Raw genomic sequence first — 22,975 nt, forward strand, 5'->3', positions numbered from 1 at the left:
TGCATTTGCAAAAATTTGCTTTGCAAATCCAGAATCACACTGTCTTGAAATTTTAAGAGTAGCCTTGGGGATGCAAACTTTTAAACAGAAAATCCCAGATTTAACAAAGTTCTGCATCCTGTCTATGGTAGCATTTACTGCAAATTACTGAAAAGTTGTCAGATAGGATGTGCTGCTTTTGTAGAGAGAGCAGCATAAGCATAAATGATCTGAAACAGCAGATTTGCAGCTTTTCTTATGGAGAAATACTGGCATTGTATGTGATCTTATCTCATATTTAATAACTGGTGAACTTTCAGAAGCATTGCTTTCAGCTGGTTCTGATTGCAGGCTTGCAGTGGTACATAAAAATGTCAAAAAAAACCATAACAGTTTACTAGCTAAGATTAGGGAAAGACAGCTTGAGGAAGAGGGCGACAACAATGCTGGATGAAAAAGGAAATACAATTCCAAATTTGAAGTGGTGCTAAATGTGTTGCTGGAGTAAGATCATGTTCCTTGTACCAAATTCACATTCTGGTCAAAATATTTCTTGCTGTGAAGCCCAAAACACTCCATCAAAATTATTGACACTTATACACACCCATATTTAGACAACTCTTTTCAATCTATACAGTCCTTCTGTTCATCTACAGTCTCATTTAATTACTATCAAATCAACAATGACTAGTCTTGGGTAATGGTCTCGTTGCAATAGCTGATACATTGTCTTGACTTCCATTGTGTGTATATTTTTTCTTATTTCTAAAATCTTTCAGATAATTCTTAGTACTAGCTTGTGTCTTTATTAGGAATGTGAGTGATCCCTTATCACAGTTCCTTGGTTTAATCCAGTTTATACCAGCCTGCTTGTTTCCTCTTTTTTTGACTTTACAAAGTCATTCATGACCCAGGCTGAATGCACGTAATTTTCCCACACGAGGCCAAAACAAAGGGAGGATTTATTCTCATTATAAAGCTTATTGGTATCACGTGAGTGTGTATGAAGTCTGTCATTGAGGCTTTAGATATGCAGGCTTCAGATCTTCCTCTGCAGTGCTAGGAGAAATAACTGCTTTTTGTTTCAGTAGAAGCTGAATTTGTTATGACAGAAGTTGAACTGTACAGATGTTTAAACCAATTACATAAGAAATTGGGCCAACGTTGTTTTAATTATTTTCAAATTCAACTCTATTTTATTACAAACTTCTAAATTAATTTCATGTATGTTTTAATTAAGGCTGTAGGAGCTTTAATTAAAGCTATGCTCAAGGCTGCAGAAGATTTTAAGTGTTTCAACAGCACTGACTAGGATTTGAATTAAATTGAACTGGTACTCTTGTGATGTCAATACGCCCAAATAATTATTTTGCAACCTTGAAAAAATAAATACATTTCTTTTCAAAGGAGGAGTAGAAAAGGTTTCCTAATTGTATTGGATTCATTATACTAATCTATTAAGTGATTTTAGATCCATTTAACTTTCTCTGAATTGCTTCAGAATAGAAATCAAAGCAGTGTGTAAACTGCTGTTTTGTTTCTTGTATTTTCAGGTGCTTCAGCTACAGAAAGCCACATGGAAATAGAAGGAATGGCTAATTGTCTGTCATATTATGGTGTTTCTGACTTGAAAGAAATTCTGAATGCAGTGGTTAACAGAAATGCAAAGGAAGTATATGAATGTAGACCTCTCAAAGTGATAAATTACTTGGAGGTAAGATATTACAATTTCCTTGTAGATATTGGCTGGCTAAGATCATAGCAAGTCCTTAAAAGAGTTTATGCTCACAAGATTTTTCTGCATACACAGTTTTCAGACTGGAAAGGCATTTTTCCCTGTCAGAGTACAGAAAAGTCATAAAATTACTTGCAAGTTCTCCAGCGCAGTTGAACTCAGAACAGTACCCTAGCTTTGACTCCCTTCTAAATAGAAGAAATTATAAAGTGATTTAAGTTATTAATTTCTGAAAAGTAGGCATTAATGAAAACTTAATTCTCGTGTTAACCTCAAAGAGAAGCATGTCCTGAAAAGCAGATAGTACTCCATTTTCACTTGACGAACTAAAATTCCTATGATTCATTCCAAGAGGGGATAGAGACAAAGGGAATCTTCTTTGCCAAAAAAGCAAGCTGTCACTGGCATTAAGACATTCAAGTGAAAAAGTGAAGTCTTACGTGTAGTGAAGCCTATATGCTTCTGCAAATGCTTGTATTTAGTTAACATCAATAACTTCTGAACTTAAGGGAAGCGCATGCTGACAACTGACGGTCTCAGAAGTACGTTCTACTCGATGCACTGGTGACTGAGTTTTGCAGGAAACCATGTGTTGTTCACCAGCAGCCAGCATTATTCACAAGCAGCCAGAGAAACGGTACTTTAGTAGAAGAATCTTGTAGCTGTTTTCTTTCAGATGTTCTTATGCAACAGTTGGAACCAGAGTTACTTTTTTTTTTAATGTTTGATATGCAATAGATAAAATTGTCTGTCCAGAGACAATAATAGGCACGAATTTTCAGAGACGACTAATAAATATGGTACTAGTGAAAGCTGGAATAACTAACAGAAGTAGTTTTCCATAATTTCTTATCTTATTTCTAAATGTTTCACTAATGCCATGTATAGCCACAGTTCTTGAGATATCTGTTCAGAAGAATACCAATGTGTTAAGCTGGTTCTTACACAAGCTCTTACCTACGTGTTTTTTCTGAGTTAGGGTGCATAGTGAGGCCTAGACACTTACACATCATATATACTTAACCTTCTGAACACTAACTATACAAATCTTTTGCTGTCTTTTTGGGTCAGTAAATTTACAGCTGCCTTTGCAGGAAGTGAAATATTCTCATGCACTCTTAAAGAAAGAGTCAGTTCAGCATTGAGGCAGGAATACAACCTGGTTTGGAAGTGGAAGCTTTATGTCCTCTGCTTACAAATACCTGCCAGTCAGGTGGAGTGGAATGGAGTTGGTTTGTGAGAACGCCAGTGTTTAAAAAGAGTGTGTGTGCATGTATATAAAGGTACAATAACGGTGTATAACAAGAGACATTGAGGCATTATTAAAAGCAGTTGTTGATCTTGTGAGGAATGATTCAAAAGAAGAATGTACAGCAGTAATATTAGCTGGAAAACGCATACTCACTGGAAGTATATGGCTTGCGTTCATGAAAAAGATTGATTTTAAAAATAAGGACTGGATTTTTTAACCATCACTTCATGTTTAAACTTCTGTCCTAAGTTGGAGTAATCAGCATATCCTCTTTTGCTCTCTTCTGGCAAACTGAGAAGCAAAAAGAGAGAAATGGTCAAAGAAAAAGCCTTCCTAAGTAGAGAATAGTCCACAGTGATCTTTTTACCATTTGGAAGAGTGGGCTGGGGGGGAAACCACTGAAAAGATTCACATTAAAAAATGGTAAAAATGGTTGAGGCTTGTGAAGGCGTGAAAGCCTAAGATAACAGAAGGAAACAAAAATTCATTTTGAAGTTACTGATTCTTTGAGGATGATTGCTAGTAGTGCAATGTTTAGCAGTCACTTTTGATTTCAAGTACTGTGAGATCACAGCATGTAGTGTATTATACCTAATCCCTAGCATTGATCTAAAATTTCATTGTAGTATTTTTAAAACTCTGTTTAACTGTTTGATTAATTTATACCAGTTCATCATCCTGTGGTGCAGAATAGGTCTTGTGAACTGATAAATCTCTTCAGGCAATACTGTTACCAACAGAAATTGAGCTATTAAGAGACACAGGGACCCTAGAAGAAGTGCAAATATAGCCAGTAGACTGCGTGTGACTGTCATAGAAGAGAATGAAATAACCTGTACAATATGTTTTCGGTTTGTGTTTCTGGGATTCAAAGTATATCAGTGTAAAAGGGGAGAGTGACCTTTCAACAGTGAGTGCTTAATTAGTGCAGGTTAGTATGTTACAAAGCAGTACTTTAAAACTATTGGGTTTTTTGTTTTGTTTTTCTTTTCCACAGGGAGAAGCAGTGCGTTTAGCTCGGCAGCTGCCCTTACATTTGTCAAAAGAAGATGTAGAAAACACAATTTACAGGATGAAGCAACAGCTTGGAAGGGAAAATAAAGGCTGTGTTCATGGTCGCCCTTTTTTTCATCACTTAACAGATATTCCAGAAGTTAACAAGCCATAACTCCAAGGAAATTATTCAGTAAATGGAACATTTTGTTTGGGATCAAATTTCTCTTGCTTAATTTTGATCATTATTCTGTAACTTCAGCACGTTTTGTGTGAAGGTTTTGTATAATTGCTTTTTGTTATTTTAAGTTCACCTTCTTGTGTTTTGTTTTTTAATTTAAATTCAGATGCTACTCAAGAAATGGAAATAAATTAATATTGTAGAGAAAAGCTTTGCTATTTTTTTAAAGAATCTATTAAAGAAATGTTCTCAACTGGTTTGATGCTTTTCTCATTGCTGCAGGTTTAGAAAATGTCAGTATGTCAAAATGTTATATGGTTATAAGCTGCTTTCAACAGAGCTTGGCAAAATTTATTGCTCTATGACAAGATACGTTAATTTTTAAAGGAAGCCAGGTAGCAGCAGGTATTTACATATGGCCCTACCATACGTAGTTGTCATTGGCACGTATTTATGTTGTTGGATTTATATTTGGAAATGGTTAGATTTTGTGAGTATTGAAGTCCTAGAGTTCAGTCTCTGAAAAGCTTTTCTATAAACTATGCAAACGATCAATTATTTCTAACCTGTTGCAAAGCTACACTCTTAAAATTTAAGATTAATGAAAACTGGCTAATTATTTAAAAGGTGAATGGATCAGAGTAATGAGAGTACAGGTTAGCACTGAAAGCAGATGTCAACAGCATTGTGATAGTGCAGAGCTATACATAAACTGTTTGCCATTTGGAAGCAGACAGGCCTCAGTCAAGAAGAATATGGCATAATTAGGGAGAAATCTGCTATATAAAGAGCTGCTGATAGTGGTAAATTTGTTTGTTCTGCTTCTACCATAATGTAGTGTTTATTCCTGCATTTCCATCAGTAGGCTACTTCCATAAATTTACAGGATTATGCCTTCTGTGCAACTGAACTGTTTATGTCTCTGGAAGTGTATGTTTAAAAGTTTCAAAAAAGATCACCTGTAAATTTGTGTATATCCCTAGTTGTTCTGTTACAGCACATTTCAGTACTGTGAAAGTATGGGAGCTAACCTAACTTCACAGTGTTTGTGTGGCTGCTAGGTAAGTGTATAAAAGGTTGCTGAAAAGCCCAAGTCTAAGGTGGTTTGTGGACAAGAAAGAAAATGTACAGTGTGAATGTACCAACTAAGGAAATGTACACTGTGAAAATGCAAATTACTCATTTATTGCTCTCTGTCCAACAATGTTGAACCGATGAATGATGCAAAAGGAATTAGTTTTTATTACTTCTTCTGATTCATGGAAGGAAGGTGCAAAGGCAAGATGAAGTGCAGTAGGGAACAAGGTACTCCCTTCCTGTTGCCATCTTAGTAGGAATGGGAGCACAAGAAGCATGTGACTTCTCCCGTTGCTGTTCCTTAACTTTCTAATGCACCTATCTAAGGTCAGATTGAGAGCAGCTGAAATATTAGGCAGTGAGAGCCTTCAAGAGAAGCAGTTAATTGTAAAGGGGGAAGAAGTAGTTTCTTTCTGGAGAAACTTTGATATCTGCTGGCATGCTGAGTGAGTCTTAAAATGTAGCCATGAATATCCTGGCTGTAACAGGCCTGCAGAAGGCATGGGGTTGATGTGGTGCTTGACTGAAAAGCCAGCAAGAGGAGCATGCTGGGGTTCCAAGGCCTGGGTGATCAAGCAGCTGCCACCTTTTTTGGGGGTCTTAATTATGTTTCCCAGCTGAGAGAGGTCTTAACAGGTTTTGGTGTGTTGGGATGTGTTCACAGAGGTGTTAAGAGCCCCATCAGAGGCCTGGCAGGGGGGTTAACAGCACAGGGACTGGTGTAGGAGAATGGAGCAAGGACTAAAGGAGGGCACAAGCAGGATATCTTAATTTGTAATTAGAATGCAACTGTGAAACTGGGTACACATTGGCTGTTAAGTGCCACTCACTGCAGAAGATGTGAATTTTTAGAGTGAAAGTGAGTAGGTATATGGAGGCACAGGAACAAGATGTGACTCTTGGCTCTGAGGGGAAAACAGGATCCTAGTGTGGCAGTGGATACCGAAGGTTATAGTTTATTTTTATTCTTGTTTGGATACAAACTGTTAAGAGTTGAAAGAGTAGCCCTAGCCATGAGAAATGCCAAAGTCAATCCGGAGAATGGATCACCAAGTGAAGTCTGCTAGAAATTAAGTGAATGCATGCACTGATTTTAGTCAGTGGGAAGAGTAATTCATGATTTGTATGTATCTCAGTTTGCGCATATAACATTTATTGAATTTAACAGTTGTTTAACAAAGGGTGCCTAGGCTGAGCTGGGCTGTAAATTGGTCTAGTCAGCATCTGCACAGGTGCTGAGCTGGGCTCTGTTGCTGTGGCAGCAGATGAGCAGCAGGCCTTTCTGTGGGGCAGGTGTGCTGGGCTGAGCTCCAGGGCTTCCCTCCTGCCTTTCTGACCAGGCTGGCCCTTCTCTGCTCAGAGGGTACCTCAAGATATCTCCCTGAAGTAAGTGACCACGTGCTTTGTCTCTCTTTTGGTCTTCGTGAGGCTCTGAGGCCGGGTGCTGGCAGTGAGAGCTGTGGGGGCAAGGCCGTGCCTCCTCGCCTCGGCAATGGCAGCTGGGGGACTGGGGTAGAAGCTGTGAGTGGCTCCGATGCTGTGCTGAAGGGAAATTGGTGATGGATTTAGGTGGTTTAAGTGAAGCCAAGCGGTGTATTTGCCACAGTGGTTCTGGCATTGGAAGGCCTGTCAGCTTCGATCCTTGCTTGGTGTCACTCAGGCCTTGGGTGACATGGCAGACCTGTGAGGGTCTCCTCAGAGCACCATGGGTGTCTGTGGGCAGCAGCCTGAGCTGCATTCCCTATTTGGAGGGAAGAGCAAATGCTCAAGAGGTGAAACACGGTGTAAAAGCTTGGCTACTAGGAAACTATTCCCTTAAAGGATGAGCTGGAGCAAGAGAGGGTGCAGGGAAGCAGGCAGGGCACCTCAGCAGCCAGCCCTGCCACCAGGGTCTGGCTCTGGGCACCTCAGGGGACTTCCAGTATTTGCACTGCCATCTGCTGGCATTCTATTCTTGTGCAAATTTAACTAATTAAAACGACCAACTGGCAGCTCTGGGCCTGGTTATGAGTGAGCATCGTGCCCTCCTTTCAGTCACCAGAGTGTCAGAGTGCTACCACACAGGGAGCTTCTCATGGGGGGTGCTATTTTCCCCTTCCCCAGATAATACTGGAGCAGGTAGCAGCATTCCCTGTCCGATAACACAGAGAATTTTCCAGGCTAAAGCTTTTTTGTTTGGTTGGTTTTTTAATCTTCTGGCTCTCTGTAGTTTTACTCTTTCCTCAGAAGGATCATGTGTATGGTGCTTTTTGGCTGCTTGTGCTGGTGTGCTTCCAGCTCCAGTGTCCACCTCCCCCAAATTCTGAGAAGTTGTGTGTTAATACGAAGCCTCTGGACATTAATTTTCCTTTTAAAATACAGGAGAGTCTTACTGAAGGAAGAATAATTTTTCCTGCATGTGAATATAAGCATACAATGGAAGTAATATCTTCTAAATGTTTCTTTTCTAAATGTGTTAAAACTTAATAATTTTTTGTGTCCTGTTGGTTAAGAAGTGTGTATCTGAAGGGATATTTCCATTGGATTATATTGAATTATTTGGATTATTTCCATGGATATATATATGTATATTTCCATTCAGTATGAGTAGCACCAGTTCAGAGAATAACAGCAAAAGCAGTGGAGTGGTAGCTTGTTTCAGGAGCACTTAGCCAGTCATTAGCAGCGAATTGTATGACGTGTTGTTAAACTTCTATTCCAGTATGGGATATTGAATATAACTAGCAATAGAATCAACGCCTTCAAACAATGCTCTACTTATACAACTGATAATTCTTCAGTTGCAATGCATGCAAGTGGTTTAATTCTTTTCTAAAATTTTCTCACAAGTATGTTGGCCTTACTTTCATGGAAGCATCAAAGACCAGGTTTTTTTATTATTATTTTTGAGACGGTTTCATAATGTTTGGTCTTCAGAGCTTGTTTTATCTTTTGTGGTCAGGTCTGGCTTTGGGTTGTTTGGGTTTTGTGTGTGTATTTCTTAGATTAACCTATAGCTTTGAATGTGTGGGTTTTGTTGTTTTTTTTTCCAACAGTAGCAATATTTGAAGAGTTTAAAAATCTGTTTCTTTTATACTCAGCATTTAGCAGGCTGGGCTAAGATTTGTAATAAGCTCATTTAGTTTTTCAAATGGAAACCTACCAGAAGAGGCTTTTATTCCCCCTCCTCCCCCTTCTTCCTCAAGCGTGGAGTATCATATCTAAAATTATGGAGAGTATAAATGTGGAAATGTTAAATCTTTTGTTAATGGCTTCGAATTAAGCACACATTGTTGCAGATGATTTGGAGGACTTATTTAAAGTAAATATACAATTTCAAGCTCAATTATCATTCATAGTTTAACTACGCATACTGAAGTATTAGGTCTGTGAATTTGATACAGTGTTACTTCATAATTATGATGCTTTTTTTACAGTAAATTTGATATAGAACAGTTGCTAAAGGAAAGCTGCTGAATAGTGTGACCAAACATTTTATGGAACACATCTGGTGAATTAGTTCAGGATGTGCACTGCATAAGAACAGAGCCTTTTGCACAAAATGAGAAGGAAGCTAACTCCACATGTATATGTTTTGTGGACATGAGAAGAGGTTAAACAATTACAAGTTAATTGTGTAAGCTAATAGGAGGGGTGCTCGTAATGTCATTTCAAAATAGCTTAAGAGGAAATGGATGAGAATTATTGTTTTATGTTCTCAAATGAATGGTTTACACCTGTTAATGTTACGTTTAGAACAGCTGTTTCTTTTATTATCAGTAAACAGATGCAGAAAGTAATGGAATGTTTTAAAGCAATATGTTAATCCTGTCCCCCACTACTGAACATTCTCACAATCTCACAATTAAATATTAACTGTAATGCTGCTGTCATCTGCAGCTACAGAATTCTTAGGGGTTTTTTAATCATTTATGTACCTGAAATTGTAAATGTTTATCCAGTGTTGTTGTTGTCTTTTTAGCAATCGATGGCACGTCCTTTTGCACGTCAGTAGTTTTTCTGATGATTCTGTTGGAGTTACTCAGGCAAAATGAGCCTGGATCTTGCCCAGTGGTTGTTTCTTTCTTGGTAATTTCACCCTCCATTGTCGCTTGGTGTCATGGGTAAAGCTTTGCCAGAGCAGACTCTTTCAGATCCAGCATTTTCCATCGCTGCATATTGGAGCAGTACTCATAAGGTGGTACAAGTGAGGCTCTGAGGCAGCTCATGGAAATTTTTGTTTTCTGTGAAAATAGCTTCAGCCCTAGTTTGTTTTCTGTATGCCTTGAGACAGCTGTATCATGTTACTGAGGTTTTGAAGTACAGAACAACTATGATTCTGACAGTTTATTGGAAAAAAATACCTCACAAATGCAGATACCACGTGTAGCTAAAAAAGATATTTAAAAGTCAGTGCCTAAATTGACCTGAGGTTGCACAGACTCCAGTACCTGCCATTCACATCCTTAGAGCTGATAGTAACAGTTCCTCAAGTGAAAATGTGTTAATTTTGAAGTGATAGTATCTGTAAATGTTGTATATTTTTAAAAACCAACATTTCACAATTTCATGTTATTTCACTGGAGCATTACTAACTCAGCACTCCAAGAACGGAAGCACAGAAGATTAATACTGTATAACTTGTTTGGCAGATTAGTTTTCAGGAAATGTAGAGACCAGTGAATATGGCAGCTGCGTTATTAAAGCGCTGTATGCGAACCCTGGTCAAATTGTTCATTCATGCATGGAGTAACACGACATTAATTGGGTCATTACATTTTTTTTAGTGATTTTAAATCACCAATGTTTTGTGTTTCAACACTGAGGATAGCTGTTCGAATTAGAATATTTGCACAAGGAGCAACCATTTTGCCAAAGGTGTTTTCATAGGAGTGTTCTCAGGCCATTGAAGTGGGAAAATGACATTGGTAGAACTACAGTTTGGAGGATTATAAAGATGATGAGTCAGGGCAAATTATTTAAGTGGATATAAAGTAATAAAGGCATTAGGTCCTTCCCTGTTCTTCTTAGCCCGGTGCTGATTCTATAAGGTGAATGAGTGGTCTTAACGAGAGATGAGATAATTTATTGTCTTAATTAAAAACTAAAAGGAACCCTCTTATTTTCATTCAGTACGTTTAGAAAAAGTCCTGTCATCAAACTTCAGGAGAAAGTAAAGGAAAATCCTTCTGGAAACTATTTGAGTTTACTTCATATGAAGTAGTTGCTGAAAGGCAAATGGTTTCAGCTGTGAGGAGTGATTCTTGTCAAACTTTGGGCCAGAACTGACTAGTAATAAATAGATTCTTTCAAAGCAATGTGCTGTGGGATTTCTGTTCTTCTTCACTTAAAACAAACAGAGTTTGACTCTTACTTAGTCAGTTAAAATTTCTATTATTCCCTGGCTGTTTAGGTACGTTTAACTTAATGTAAGAACCTGTTCAGAGGTACTCAGGTGCATGAAACTAGTTCTAGTAAAGTGTTGCTTCTTCAGAGGGCTCCACAGTTACCTCTCCCACAAGGTAGCATCCTCCTTTGCAGAACGTTGCCACCATTATTATTATTGCAACCTGAAGCTTTGCATTTGAAAACGATTTACTTGTGATCTGTTGTCACTTAGGAGATCTGTAACTCTCTGTTGTGTTTACTGCAACCTCTGAGCATGCAAAATCACTGCCAGCTCCTTTAGAGAGCATGGACTTGAGCTGGCAGTTTTGAGGTACATCTGCAAGTGAATATGATGATGCATTGACTATGACAGAGCAATAAGATGGACTCTCCTGTCAGAACTTTAACCTTTTATACTATTAGCAAGCTATGTTGTAGATGTGAACAGGTAGATGTGATATTAAGGAGCATGGTTTATTGGTGGTAGGTGGAAATTTGGGCAAGATGGTCTTTACAGGACTTTTCCAACCTTAATGATTCCATAACCTGAAAAGCACAACAACCACTGTTAGGTTGTGGAAGCTCCTACACAACTCCATCAGCAGCTTGAGCTGGATGCAGAGCTGTGGGAGAACAAAAAACCCAGGTCTTGCAGCTGAACTTCTGCTGTTAGGTTTTGGTATAATTAGCACGAACCTGATGGTTAATGTGTGGCTGTGCCTAATTCTTGCCTAATTAGGAACTCTTTGTACAGTCCTTAGGACTGAAATTTTAGACCAAATAGTACTAAGAGTCGACAAAAACTGTGTGATCTTTTGTTCCTAATGTGTCCAGTTCCTTCTATATTTACCTGGATGCTGTATAGCAAGAAAGTGTTGTGCACATTTCTTAAATCATGTGAAGCAATGAAGGTCTCAAGCTCTGGTAGGTTTTTTCTTTTTTGCCACACCTGTGTGGATACAGAATTAAAACTAAAATTCTTAACAAAGACTTCAGAGCTACAATATATTGCAATAATAACTGTCTTAGTAGTTTTCTTAGGGTTGTCAGTCTAAGTCTCTAACTTAAAAATTTGCAACAAGTCTTTTGGCCCAGAGCAGTTTGTTGTAAGGAGGGCTTAATGGCTTGTTATGTCCTATTTCTATAAACAGAAGTCATTTAGAGTTCAGCAGATATATTTAGAATCAGCATTTGTGCTGGTAGTTACAAGCTGAATTAAAATTATCTCTGAAAAGCTCAATATACAGAGAGGAATACACCAGTTCATATTTATCTTGCAGCAAACTCTTTCAAGAGGTTTTGATGCTCACTGTTATTAATTTTCAAGTTTAGGAAATAAATGTTAAGCTAATTATTAAAGATTTGTAAATGAAGTGATAACGTGCGCTGTGTGAAGACGCTGCTAGTTTTAGGAGAATGTAATGCTTATGGCTGTCCAATGCTCTGGTCTTGTTCACTGTACCTTGGAAAAAATACCTTAATCATCCTAGGGGCTGTGTCTGTGCAAAGGAGTGCAACATAGGTGTGGTGGCACCTGGGGAGGTGTGCTTTGGGCTGCTTGGATCAGAAATTGTTAATAGGAGTTTGCACGGAGTGATTTGTAACCTAACTTTGCTGTTTGTTGACTTTGAGTTATGTGCAATATCTGAAAATATATATGCTAAGTCTGCTTGCAATATAAGTTTTATAGCAAATAGTAAATTAAAACCATAGTGACCTTTTGGTCTTGCTGACCATGTGCATAAAGATGTTCGTTGCACTTTACACAGCGACAAGGTACTGGCTCAGGGGACAGCAGGAATGAGCAATGCTCTTGTACATTTGTACTCCTGTGGTTTTTATAGAGAAAATTCTGTGATTAAAATGTTTGTAATTGTACTCGGATGACGGGATTTTGGTATGTTTTGTGCTGGAAGAGATAACTGTTCTTTTGTCTTGAAAACAAGATCCATTTAGTGGGCCAAATAGGCATTGGTGTCCCAATTTAAGTTTCAGCTGATACTTCTTCCGTGATTACCAGCTCTGTCTCCACTGGTGGGAAGGCTGATAATTTGAACTGGACCATTTCTGGTATAAATTTTTCTGGACACTTGATTCAGAAGTTTGAAAACAACAAATTCAAAGTATGTGCTGCATTGAAGTACTTCTTCCCTCCTGTACTCTGGCACAGTAACAGCTGTTGTCCTTTTTCTATACCAAATGTCCAAACCTCAGCATAAAAACATGTCACCTGGTAGAATGGCTCCTGGGTAACCTGGCTGAAGGAGCGTTGTGTGGGCATGGTTTGGAAAACAGCTAGAAGTTAAGCTTTATGTTACTGTGCAAGCCATGTTTCTGCTTTTACCTTGTTTGAGTTTTGATCACTGCAGTTTTTGTAACATCTTTGTCAAATGTCACCGCTGAAGAAGGAAAACATAGGTACGCTTTTTTCTCACATTACTTGTAGAGATTCTGAAATAGTATTTGACAGCCTTCAGTGCTGCTCATCCCCATGTCTGCACCCCATTGCTGTGTATGTGGGTGACAGCAGCGTTGCACCCGTTCACTCCATCATGAATCTGGCACGTGGAGCCCAGGGCTGTCCTGGTGCTGGCAGACCTGGGAATGGGACCTTGTGTGCAGGCTTTTTCCCCATTTTAACTGCACGGGAAGTCTGCTCGCTGCAGAAAACGATACTCTGGTACCGGGTGATATATATGGCGTGCAACACAAAAGATTTCCTGTTTGCAGTTTATATTACATGACCTGTGGGCTAACTGAAGAAAGCATCACTGAGAAAATGCTACATCTACATATACAAGTGTTCCTATTGATACGTTATTTTTCTAAGATTTTGCTGAGTAAAGCTATTTCCACACATAAGCATTTTGGCCATCTGCAACTGCTCGTCAGTGAGCCTGGTTTGAGAACACTGGTCGTAATTGTAACCTCAGGAATGTGTGACCAGCTCGCGGCCAGCTGTGCATGCCCTGACTTTTCCCAGGTGTTAAGATCATGGCCACTTTTGTTTGCTCTAATCAATGGGGCAAAATACATTCCTTGTTCTTCCCCACCTTGTACTAAACCCCAAAACTGTTACTTGGTGTGATTTTTGTTTAAGATGTCGTAGCAAATAAGTAAAGGAAGGTGTCCGTGTTAATTGTTGTGCATACGTGTCATAGTGTGCAGCATCTGTATGGTGGTATATATTTAGAGAATTTAAATAAGGTCTTCCTCAGTGTGACATGGTCTTGCTATGAATTAGCAGTTGCTGACCCTGCAAATTACAGAATTGTAGTTTTTTAAAGCCATTAACTTACGTTTCAACAGCATATTTATTTCTGCAGTTTAACCACACAAGAGTTAGCAGTAACATTTTCAAATCACTTTTATTCTTACCATCCATTTTATGATTGTAGGAACACTTATTAGCTGTCTTATGCTCGGCAGCTTAAGTGGAATCCCTCCCTAAATCCAAGCTGGATTTTTGTTTAGATTTCTCTACTTAAGTATTGTTTTCTAACCCTGCAGCACTTTACGTAAGTAGTATTTGCTGCATTTACTGTGAGGCATGAATATAGTGTGTGAATAAGCAATATGTGTGAGTAGAGTTCTCCTTTCAGATGCTGGAGAGGGAGGGCACTTCAAGTAATCACAAGTAGGCTCAGTGGCACTTACTGCCCTGTTTAGTCAAGTCAAAAGTTAAGCATGAGGTTTATCAATGGACACAATCATTTGCAGATAAATAAATCACTATTGATGGCTCTTTCTTGCCAGTGAGCTGATGTAATCTCTATGTAGACAATAAGGACAAGACCCGAGTTCATAATTTCAAACTGTTTCTTATATGATCTGAAAGATAATTACCTCTAGAAGTAACCTACCTACTCAGACCAGTTTCTGTGGGTAGGATGAACTTAGACTTTCACATGGAGCAGACCTGTAACAAGTTATGAGGTCTTGAACTATGAACTCACATGTACAAAGTGTTAAGTGGCATGTTCTGAAAGAAAATGTGGCTCAGGCTGGATGCGTAAAGAGTTTGACAGTGCTTCAACCAGAAATAATACTGAGCGTAGTTGGAGTTCAGCCCTGTTGTTCTCCAGAAGTCAGAAGAAAGAGGTTTTTTGTGGCCTTATGACCTCTTCAGGTGAATTGAAAGATAAGCATCAAAGTTGGAGATGTCTCTGACACTGCCAAGCAAATTCTTTCAAGACAGAATAAGAGCAAGTGTGCTCATTGTGGTATGTGAGTACTAGCTGTTCTGTATGTTTCACTCACAGTAACTTTGAAAATAAGTGTTGCTTGCAAGTTCTACCTCTGTAGCCTTTCGGAGGACTCGTATGATTGGTTTTAATTTTTTTGCATGTAGTAAAGACACGGGATTTAAGCCAGAGCTACTGTTTTCCTCACTGCTTTGAAATTTATAGGGATGAGCATGTGAAATCTCTGCAACTACCCAAGTGCTGTTGAAAATTTGGTTCTCAGGGACTCAGAGGAGCTCGGTTAACCTTGAAAGCCAGTGAATAAATAGACGCCTAAACACTTGTTTAGCTCTTGGAAGTTGTACCGGAGGTGCTTGGGAAGGAAAAGGTTGCACTAATTCCATGCCAAGACCCACTTAAACCTAAACTTAGAGCAAAGCAAGCCTCTCTTGCAGTTACAGTATTGTGCTTGTGCATGATGACCTTGCAGAGGAGGCTGAATTAAGTGCTTTCTCAAGGGTGCTCTTGCAGCACTGGTCTGTGTACCCTCTATAAAAAGCAAGAACCATTCCATCTTCAACAGAAGATGCAAGAGAGCTGATAAGACCTGGGATGAAACCACATGGTACAAATCGCCTCTACGTGATTTGTGCCTCTGACATTTCTCCAGTGTGGACTCCCAGATATGTACCAGCATTGCAGGATTCCTAAAACCAATGGTCTTCGGTATTTCCTGTGAAATTTAAACCTAATGTTCAAAATGTGCATCAGCACTGAGCTGGTCTGTCCTTTGTTTTCTGCTCGTCAAGGTGGCTTTTCTCATTAGCATAAATCACAGAGCTCCTGCAGCAGTAGCGTTGTCCGTGTGACACGCAGCGGTTCTGCTATCGCCGAGGAATATTTACAACCACAAATGCTCTGCTTTGGATTGCTGCTGCTTTCCCCTGCTCGTTACTTCATGGTAACGAGTCGTAAGATGGAACGAGTAGATGATTTCCTCTTAGAAATCCTTACAATACTGTGATATTTCTCTTATTCATCTGATGTGAACGGAACAAATTAGCCAAAGGCAAACGAAATTCACCCTTGCAGGCGTTCAAATGTTTCAAAGCAATGACACGAAGATATCTGTGATGCGATGGGTTGCACTGGTCTATGGCAAGAGGTTAAATGTATCTAAATTGTGTGGAACTTTGTTGAAGAAATAAGATACTACTGTGGGGTATGGATACATAATGTAAACAGTCTCCAAGAGTATTTGGCAGTGAGTTGGAATTTGCTCCAAATGCTTTCAATTCAATGGGAGTGAAGGGCCGTGCTCCGTTACAGCCCCATTTGATATTTTGTTTTGGAGGAAGGAAACTTGGAAGCGAGTCTGCAATTTTTTTTATAGCCTGAAGGTGACAGTGGGGTGGGAGGAAGTCAGACAAGCTGCATGCCCATGTTTCTTCCTACCTGCTCACCTTTCTCATTTTCACTGCTGCTTTAGTCTTTCAGGTTTACTTGAGCAACGTGTACGTATGTGGTAACATGAGATATATTTTCATTTTCAAAACGTAATCCTGACAATTGCTTTGTATGTGATAGGACCTGATCTGCGCGTGCTCTTTCTCAGTGACTGCAAGAATACCTTTTTCTGATGTTAGCACCGTGAATCTTCCTCTCTGTGCACCTTCACAAGCATTTATTATACCTGCTGAGCTGACCTCAAATGTTTTCATTATGAGGATTTGAGGACTTAGTGGAGTAGGAAACATTTTCTTCCTGTTGAGCTTCTGAAGGATCAGTAAGAATTGCTCTGACTCATCACAGCTTTCAATCATGTTGCCTTCCATTGCGTTTTCATCAGCTACTGCAGACTAAGTAGTATTAATCTGCTCAGGAGTTGAGTGGAAGCTGCAGGGAAGGAGCAGAAGTTGTTTTTTCCCCACATCCTGTGGCAGCATGCAAAAAACAGTTGAGCAGAGCTGTTAACCTTGTTCCTGAAGGCTAATGTGAATCGAAGGTCCTGTGCACGAGGGGCTGTTAAAATTCTCATAGGGCTCTTTATGAGATTTTAACCCCCGTGGTTTGGCTGGGCTCCAAAGTGGGTAATTGCATTCTTCCTACCTAAATTCCCCCTGCAATTCTGATTCGATGCGCTGGTATTCCTCACTTCCTCTCTGCTGCCATTCGCTGTGCAACAGTTGTTGCATTTCATCCCAGAGGTACTTGCTTTGGGTGACAGATGGAGTGCTCTGTGTGCACAACCTATAAAGCATTTTAAGATCCTTTGGGATGGAATGTAATTTATGATGCTTAATTTTATTTTTTTTATTATCTGTTTTCTAAAGTGCAGTAGGTTAATCTCAGCCTTGAATGCGTGTAAACTGCGTGTAACAGACCTAGAATTGAGATAGGATCAACAACTGCTCCAGTTCCTTCTTGAACTTCTTTCCAGAGGTTTTCAGATAGAGAAGGTCAAACTGCAGGGAGTTTGTAAAACAGGAAGAATATGGACTACATAGCAAGGCTCACGTGAGCTTTACCTCAACTCAAGTGTGCGTATATGATGTACTCTCTGCTTAGGGATTCTGCTGTAACCTTCAGAATATCATCCAAACGCTGTTCTGAAGCTGTTGCTGTTCTTCTCTACACTCTTTAGCCAGAAATTTTATTATTAAAACAGTGTTAATTTTAATTATATTAATGCATACTAATTGAAAATTGATTGCTATGGATTTTTGTATTACCTCTATGCAGACAAATATGGAATTAGTGCTCAGCTTTGAGGGGAAGAAGTAATCTTGCTATATGGCAGAGATTTCAAAACCTGTGTTGCCTAAATATGGGATTTTTTTCATTGTGTGTCTGTGATGCAAATATCATACGGTGATGCTAGGGGATGTTTTGGTATTTCTTTAGTTGGAAGTTAGTTTCTCTCTTCCCTTCAGTCATGGAGGGGCCCATACCAAATCTAACTGCACTCCACAGGAAGTCTTTGTACAGACAGCAAGCAGAATGAAGTGAACTTGTATTTTAGAGGGTGTACAAGATTGCTTTACCTTTTATGTTGTGTGTGATGGACACTACGTTTCATGTGCTTCTAGTGTCAAACTTTAGCACTCGTTTAGGCCAGGTATTTCTCTCCTACACAAGCAGCACGTAGGTTGTGAGTGGAAACAGAAGATCCCTGATCGTCTTTGCCTTGGTGTCTTGTGCTGCTAAGGGACCAACTTGAGTTCGCTCAGGATGGTCTCAGAAGCCAGAAAGCTGCTCCCCAGGTGTTAGGGAAAGCTTTGTGGGTGATCTTTCCTGTAGCACAGGAAATGCAATTCCTGGACAGAATCTCAAAAATGGATAAATGACTCTGTGTATGAGAGCAAGGAGCACTTCTCAGGCTTCTGAGAGCTTCCTGGTGTTACTTACTCAGTCAGTCCAGATCTCTGCATTTTGGCTCCTGCCTCAGCCAGTTTTCCAGTGCTTGTCTGGAAGTTCTAACACAAGGGAAGAAAAACAACAACAACAAACTATCAACAAAATGAAGAAAAAAAGAACACATTACATAAAGTAATAATAATAGAAATAAATAAATAGATGTCTGCTGTGACACAGTAAGTTTGACAAGTTGAAATAGAAGATCTTTCCTAGTGTTTCAATGAAAGGACATGCTATGAGCATATCCTTCTCTTTAAGCTGTGAAGAAAGCTGAAATCATTTGAATTAAATATTTCTCCCTGTGTTTAGCTCAGTATACTCTACTGCTCATTTGTTGCTGAGAAAGCAGCCTATACTTGCTATGTAGCCAGGGTTAAAAGTAAGCCTGCCTGGCTAAGTCTTAGGAGATTTTTACTCCAAAGAGGAAGCTTGGCTCTCTTGCCACGACCAGTTCAGATATATTCTAACTTAGAAACTATTTACCATTTAGTATTAAAAAATGAAAAAAGAATTTCAGCGCTGCAGTCCTTGTGAGTCAGGATGGCCGAGCGGTCTAAGGCGCTGCGTTCAGGTCGCAGTCTCCCCTGGAGGCGTGGGTTCAAATCCCACTCCTGACAATGTTTTTTGGCCTGTTACTAGCGGTGTTCCTTGGGGGTTGGTACTGGGTTCGATCTTGTTCCAACAGCTTCATCAATGACCTTAACAAAGGGGGAGGAAGCTCATCCTCACAAAGTTTGTTGGCAGTAGGAAGCTGGGAGTAGGAGCTGACACACCAGAAGGAAGAGCTGCCCTTCAATGGCACCTGGACAGAATGGAAAGCTGAGCAGGGAGAAACCTGATGACACTCAACTAGAGTAAATGTAAAGTACTACACGTGGGAAGGAGTATTTGTGCGCATCAATATAGGTTTGGGGCTGATCTGCTGGAGAGGAGCTCTGCAGAGAAGGACTTGGCTTTCTGCTGGGCGAGAGATGGTTGGCCACGAGGCAGCAGTGTGCCCATGTGGCCAAGAAGGCCAATGGTATCTTGGGGCGTGTTAAAAAGAGCGTGGTGAGCAGGTGAGGGAGTACCTTCACCCTGTACTCTGCCCTGGTAAGGACACTCCTGTGTTCAGTTCTGGGCTCTTCAGTTCGGAAAAAGATAGGGATCATCTAGGAAGAGTCCAGCAGAGGGCCACAAGGATGGATAGGCACCTGGAGCATCTCGTAGGAGGAAAGGCTGAGAGACCTAGGGCTGATGAGCCTGGAGAAGAGAAGGCTGAAGGGGAATCTCATAACTATTTATAAATATCTGAAGCACAGGAGTCAAATGGATAGGGATATTTTAAGTGGTGTGCAGCCACAGCACAAGGGGCAATGGGCAAAAACTGGAAGTTACTTATAATCGTGTGAAAGAACCTTTTTACTGTGATGGTGAACAGAGCCCTGGGACAGGCTGCCCAGAGAGGTGGTGGAGTCTCCTTTTCTGGGGATATTCAGCACCCTCCTGGACACTTTCCTGCTCAACCTGCTATAGGGAACCTACTTTAGCAGATGATTGGACTGGGTGATCTCCAGAGGTCCCTTCTGACCCCTGGGAATCTATGATTTTACCCAGTGTAATTTAGATATGCAATGGTAAATATTTACATAAAATATGCCTGTGCTGTAAAAGCTTTCTCTTATGTCCATTCAAAGTTAATTTCAGCAATGTAGCTTTGAGATGTACGTAGTTGTTATTCTGCTACAAAAGAGAACCTGCAACTTTAAATCAGTTTATGTGTAAGTAAATGTGGACAGCTTTGTTCATACTGATGCTCTCTCAACTGGCATGACATTAATTCTCTCTTGCTATTAACTTTCACAAGTACTTGTGATTTCTAAGCATCCTTCCCCGTATCTGACACGTTTATGTTTTATTGGTCTGAGCTTTGGTAGATCAGCATCCCTTTGCATTTTATACCAGCCTCTGTTTCCAGTATGAGATTTAGAGGTTTTATATAAGTGGAAGGTGATTCGTAGCTAGATTCTGTGGAGGTACAAACCCCATTATTTTGTGCATCTCTTTGATTTTTCTCACTTTTATTTTTATTTTTTATTCTCTTTCACTACCTGACATCCACATAACTTTTGGATATCTTTATTCCTTTAGTTTAAGCACCATATTTATTTTGTCAGAAATCATGTCAGAGGAATGTATTAGATTTTATACATATTGTAAATTTTTAATTCTAATTTTCTGTTATTTCAGCAAATAGTCTCTACTGCTCATACACTTTCTTTTCCAACTACTTAAATTCCATCTTTTTTTTTTCTGCTGCCTCTTTCATCCCTTGCAGCCTCTTCCTTCAGAAAGAGTGTCCTCTTCTACATACGCATGATTTTCTCTCTTGTTTTCTTTTAGTTACCCACAGCTGCCTTTTCTCCACCCCTCCTTCCATCTACAGCTTCCTTCTCTCCCCAGAACTCATGGCAATCGAGCGCAACTTTTAATTAGAAATACCTTTCTGTTGAACTCTAAATCCAGGTTTTTAAGCCTTTGATCTGAGATTGAAAAACAACGTTCAGCTTTTTTTTTCCTGTTCCTCATGAGTTCCCACTGTTTCTTCTTCCCCCCCCCCCCCCCCCCACTCCACTTATACTATTATACCTCTTTCTACACTTGTTTTAGCACTCCTCACTCAGCAGTTTCCTCCTGTGTTTGTGTGTAATTTAAGAGGCAGGCTGCTAAGTGAATATTCTGAAATATCTGCAAAATTCAGTTCAGTGGATTTGCATTAAATGTTTGGGGACATACTTTTCAGTATTACTGTGCTAGTCAATGTGGGAAAGAAATTAACAAAACAAAAAAGCATTGAAGCTTTTCTTCTCAGAGCCCCAATCTCCTCATATTTTGAAGACTGTATGTTCTACATGAAAGAGTGAGCTGTTATTACCATTCACTGGAACAAAAAACTGTTCTGTGTTCAGAACTCTGTATATAGTCCAAAATTTCAACATCGTTAGAGGATGTTGTCTTTAATGACTGTTCTGAATTCCACTTTTTTACAACCATTTTGTGAAATTGGTTGTGGAGACAGGTGGGTATTTACACTGGGAATCAGTTGTGCTCTTGAGGAAACCAGTCATACCAGGAATATTCCCTTTAGCTGACATGGAGATAAGTAATTAGAGGGTGACTTACTCAAGTTTTGAAATAGTTAACACTATCTTAGGAGGAGATGAGGGGTAGATAAATGGTGAACAACTGGGAAGCTGGCTCTGAAGCACGTGCTCTTGAATTTGGACACCGATTAATCTGTTTTGGCTTTTGCTGGCACTGCAAATAACAGCATAATGCAAAACCTTCCTGTTCCTTCCCACTCTTCCAGTCTTATCTTTCCACTGAGGGCAAGCAGCGGCCACGGTCAAACCACCAATGGCAGAAGTGGGAGCAGCAGCATGGCTGGGGCCTCTTGCATGGCCAAGTCTGCAATCTTGTGCTCCCTGCTGAGCTCGGCTGGCTCTTGTGCTGATTGATGCATATCAGAACATGGACTTCTTTTCCCCATATGCCAGCCAGGAGTCCAGTGTACTACCTCAGATGTCACACTGTCCGTTGACAGAATTGTCTGCTGTAGAGACATCAGCTGCAACCATATGGGTTTCACACAACCAGCAGCAGAGCTAGACTTGTAATTGTTTTATGGAATACTATCTTCTGCATTTGCATTGTAGAGTCACTGGGCTTATAAAATCCTCTGAAGAGAATCGTTAATAAGGAGATGTTAACCTTCAGCGTTATCACATGCCATTCTCATTAACTTTTCACAATGCAGAGACTGTGGGAGCTGTTATTTTCTTCCTTCTATATGTTTAAGAATAAGTTGTAAACACGACTACCTCAAAATTTTATCATATATAAATTACTTCTGTTGATTTACAACCAGATCCTTTGCCTCATCTCAGAGAGAAGTCGTGCTCTTAAGACTTCATCACAAACCAAGTGATGCCAACTAAATTTTGTGCACTCATTTGTCATCTTCTCCAAAAGCTCTTCTGGTGGTTTTTCTCCTTGAAAGTATATTTGGGATTTTGTGGGTTTGTTTTTCTTTAAGTGACCACCCAACAATTTAAAATTAACCTTGACTTTTAAATGCAGGTATCAGTAAAAGAGATGTTATGTTCTACACGCCCCTCTCAGATGCTTCAGTCAGTTGTTTTCCTTTAGCTTGGTTTGTAAAATCTGGTAGATCCTTGCTTTGCTCAAGTATAATAATGTGCTCCTCACTCTGGAAATGTGACGTTTCTTGTGTTAGTATATACATTAATATAATTCTGCTGTTGCCTGTGTCCTTTCTGTATGTTCCAGTGGTGCACCTTCCTGTGCTCCCAACAGCTAGCCGTATGAACTTATAAAGAGCCTTGTTGTGTCCCTTATGACCCTGGACCTTTATTGGGAGACCCTGTGACCATTACTGCAAATTGCAAAAGGATACAGCTTTCAGTGGGGCTATTGCTTCAGCAGAAGTGATCTGGAAAGGATCTTGTGGAACATCTTTCATATTCTGTTGCAAGAAGATCTAGATATGCCCTCATGATTCTATAAAAGGCATTCTTAGACTTTAAATGTAACTGTTTTATCTTCTGTTTTTCCTCTCAAAATCTGTGTTATAATCTGAACCATGTTAAATTTCACACTCCTTATGTGAAAACTTTTATTTTATGGTTCAGTGCAGGGAAAACTGAACTATTTTTTCCCTAGTACCTGTCGAGGCAGTGCTGTAAGAAGTACTACGAGTTGCTCCTATCCTCAGCCTTCAAATAGGAGCA

The 22,975-nt window shown here is 39.7% G+C and overlaps 1 protein-coding gene and 1 non-coding gene across 2 annotated transcripts in view; both read left to right on the top strand.

The window, feature by feature from the left end:
* Nucleotides 1-4,287, top strand: part of PMS1 (PMS1 homolog 1, mismatch repair system component) — a 41,142-nt gene extending 36,855 nt beyond the window's left edge. Inside the window, exons 12-13 of the mRNA XM_065751122.1 lie at nt 1,533-1,693; nt 3,964-4,287. Coding sequence (XP_065607194.1) covers nt 1,533-1,693; nt 3,964-4,134 — 332 coding nt within the window. The 3' untranslated portion in view covers nt 4,135-4,287. The remainder of the gene's footprint in view (nt 1-1,532; nt 1,694-3,963) is intronic.
* A 14,432-nt stretch (nt 4,288-18,719) lies between these two features.
* TRNAL-CAG (transfer RNA leucine (anticodon CAG)) lies at nt 18,720-18,802 on the top strand. Its single transcript has one exon. It is a non-coding gene; the product is annotated as a tRNA-Leu (tRNA).
* The last annotated feature ends 4,173 nt before the right edge of the window (nt 18,803-22,975 follow it).

The sequence above is a fragment of the Cyrtonyx montezumae genome, unplaced genomic scaffold (genome assembly GCF_038088225.1).
Source record: "Cyrtonyx montezumae isolate F1298 unplaced genomic scaffold, pur_monq_1.0 scaffold_7, whole genome shotgun sequence".
Classification (NCBI taxonomy): domain Eukaryota; kingdom Metazoa; phylum Chordata; class Aves; order Galliformes; family Odontophoridae; genus Cyrtonyx; species Cyrtonyx montezumae.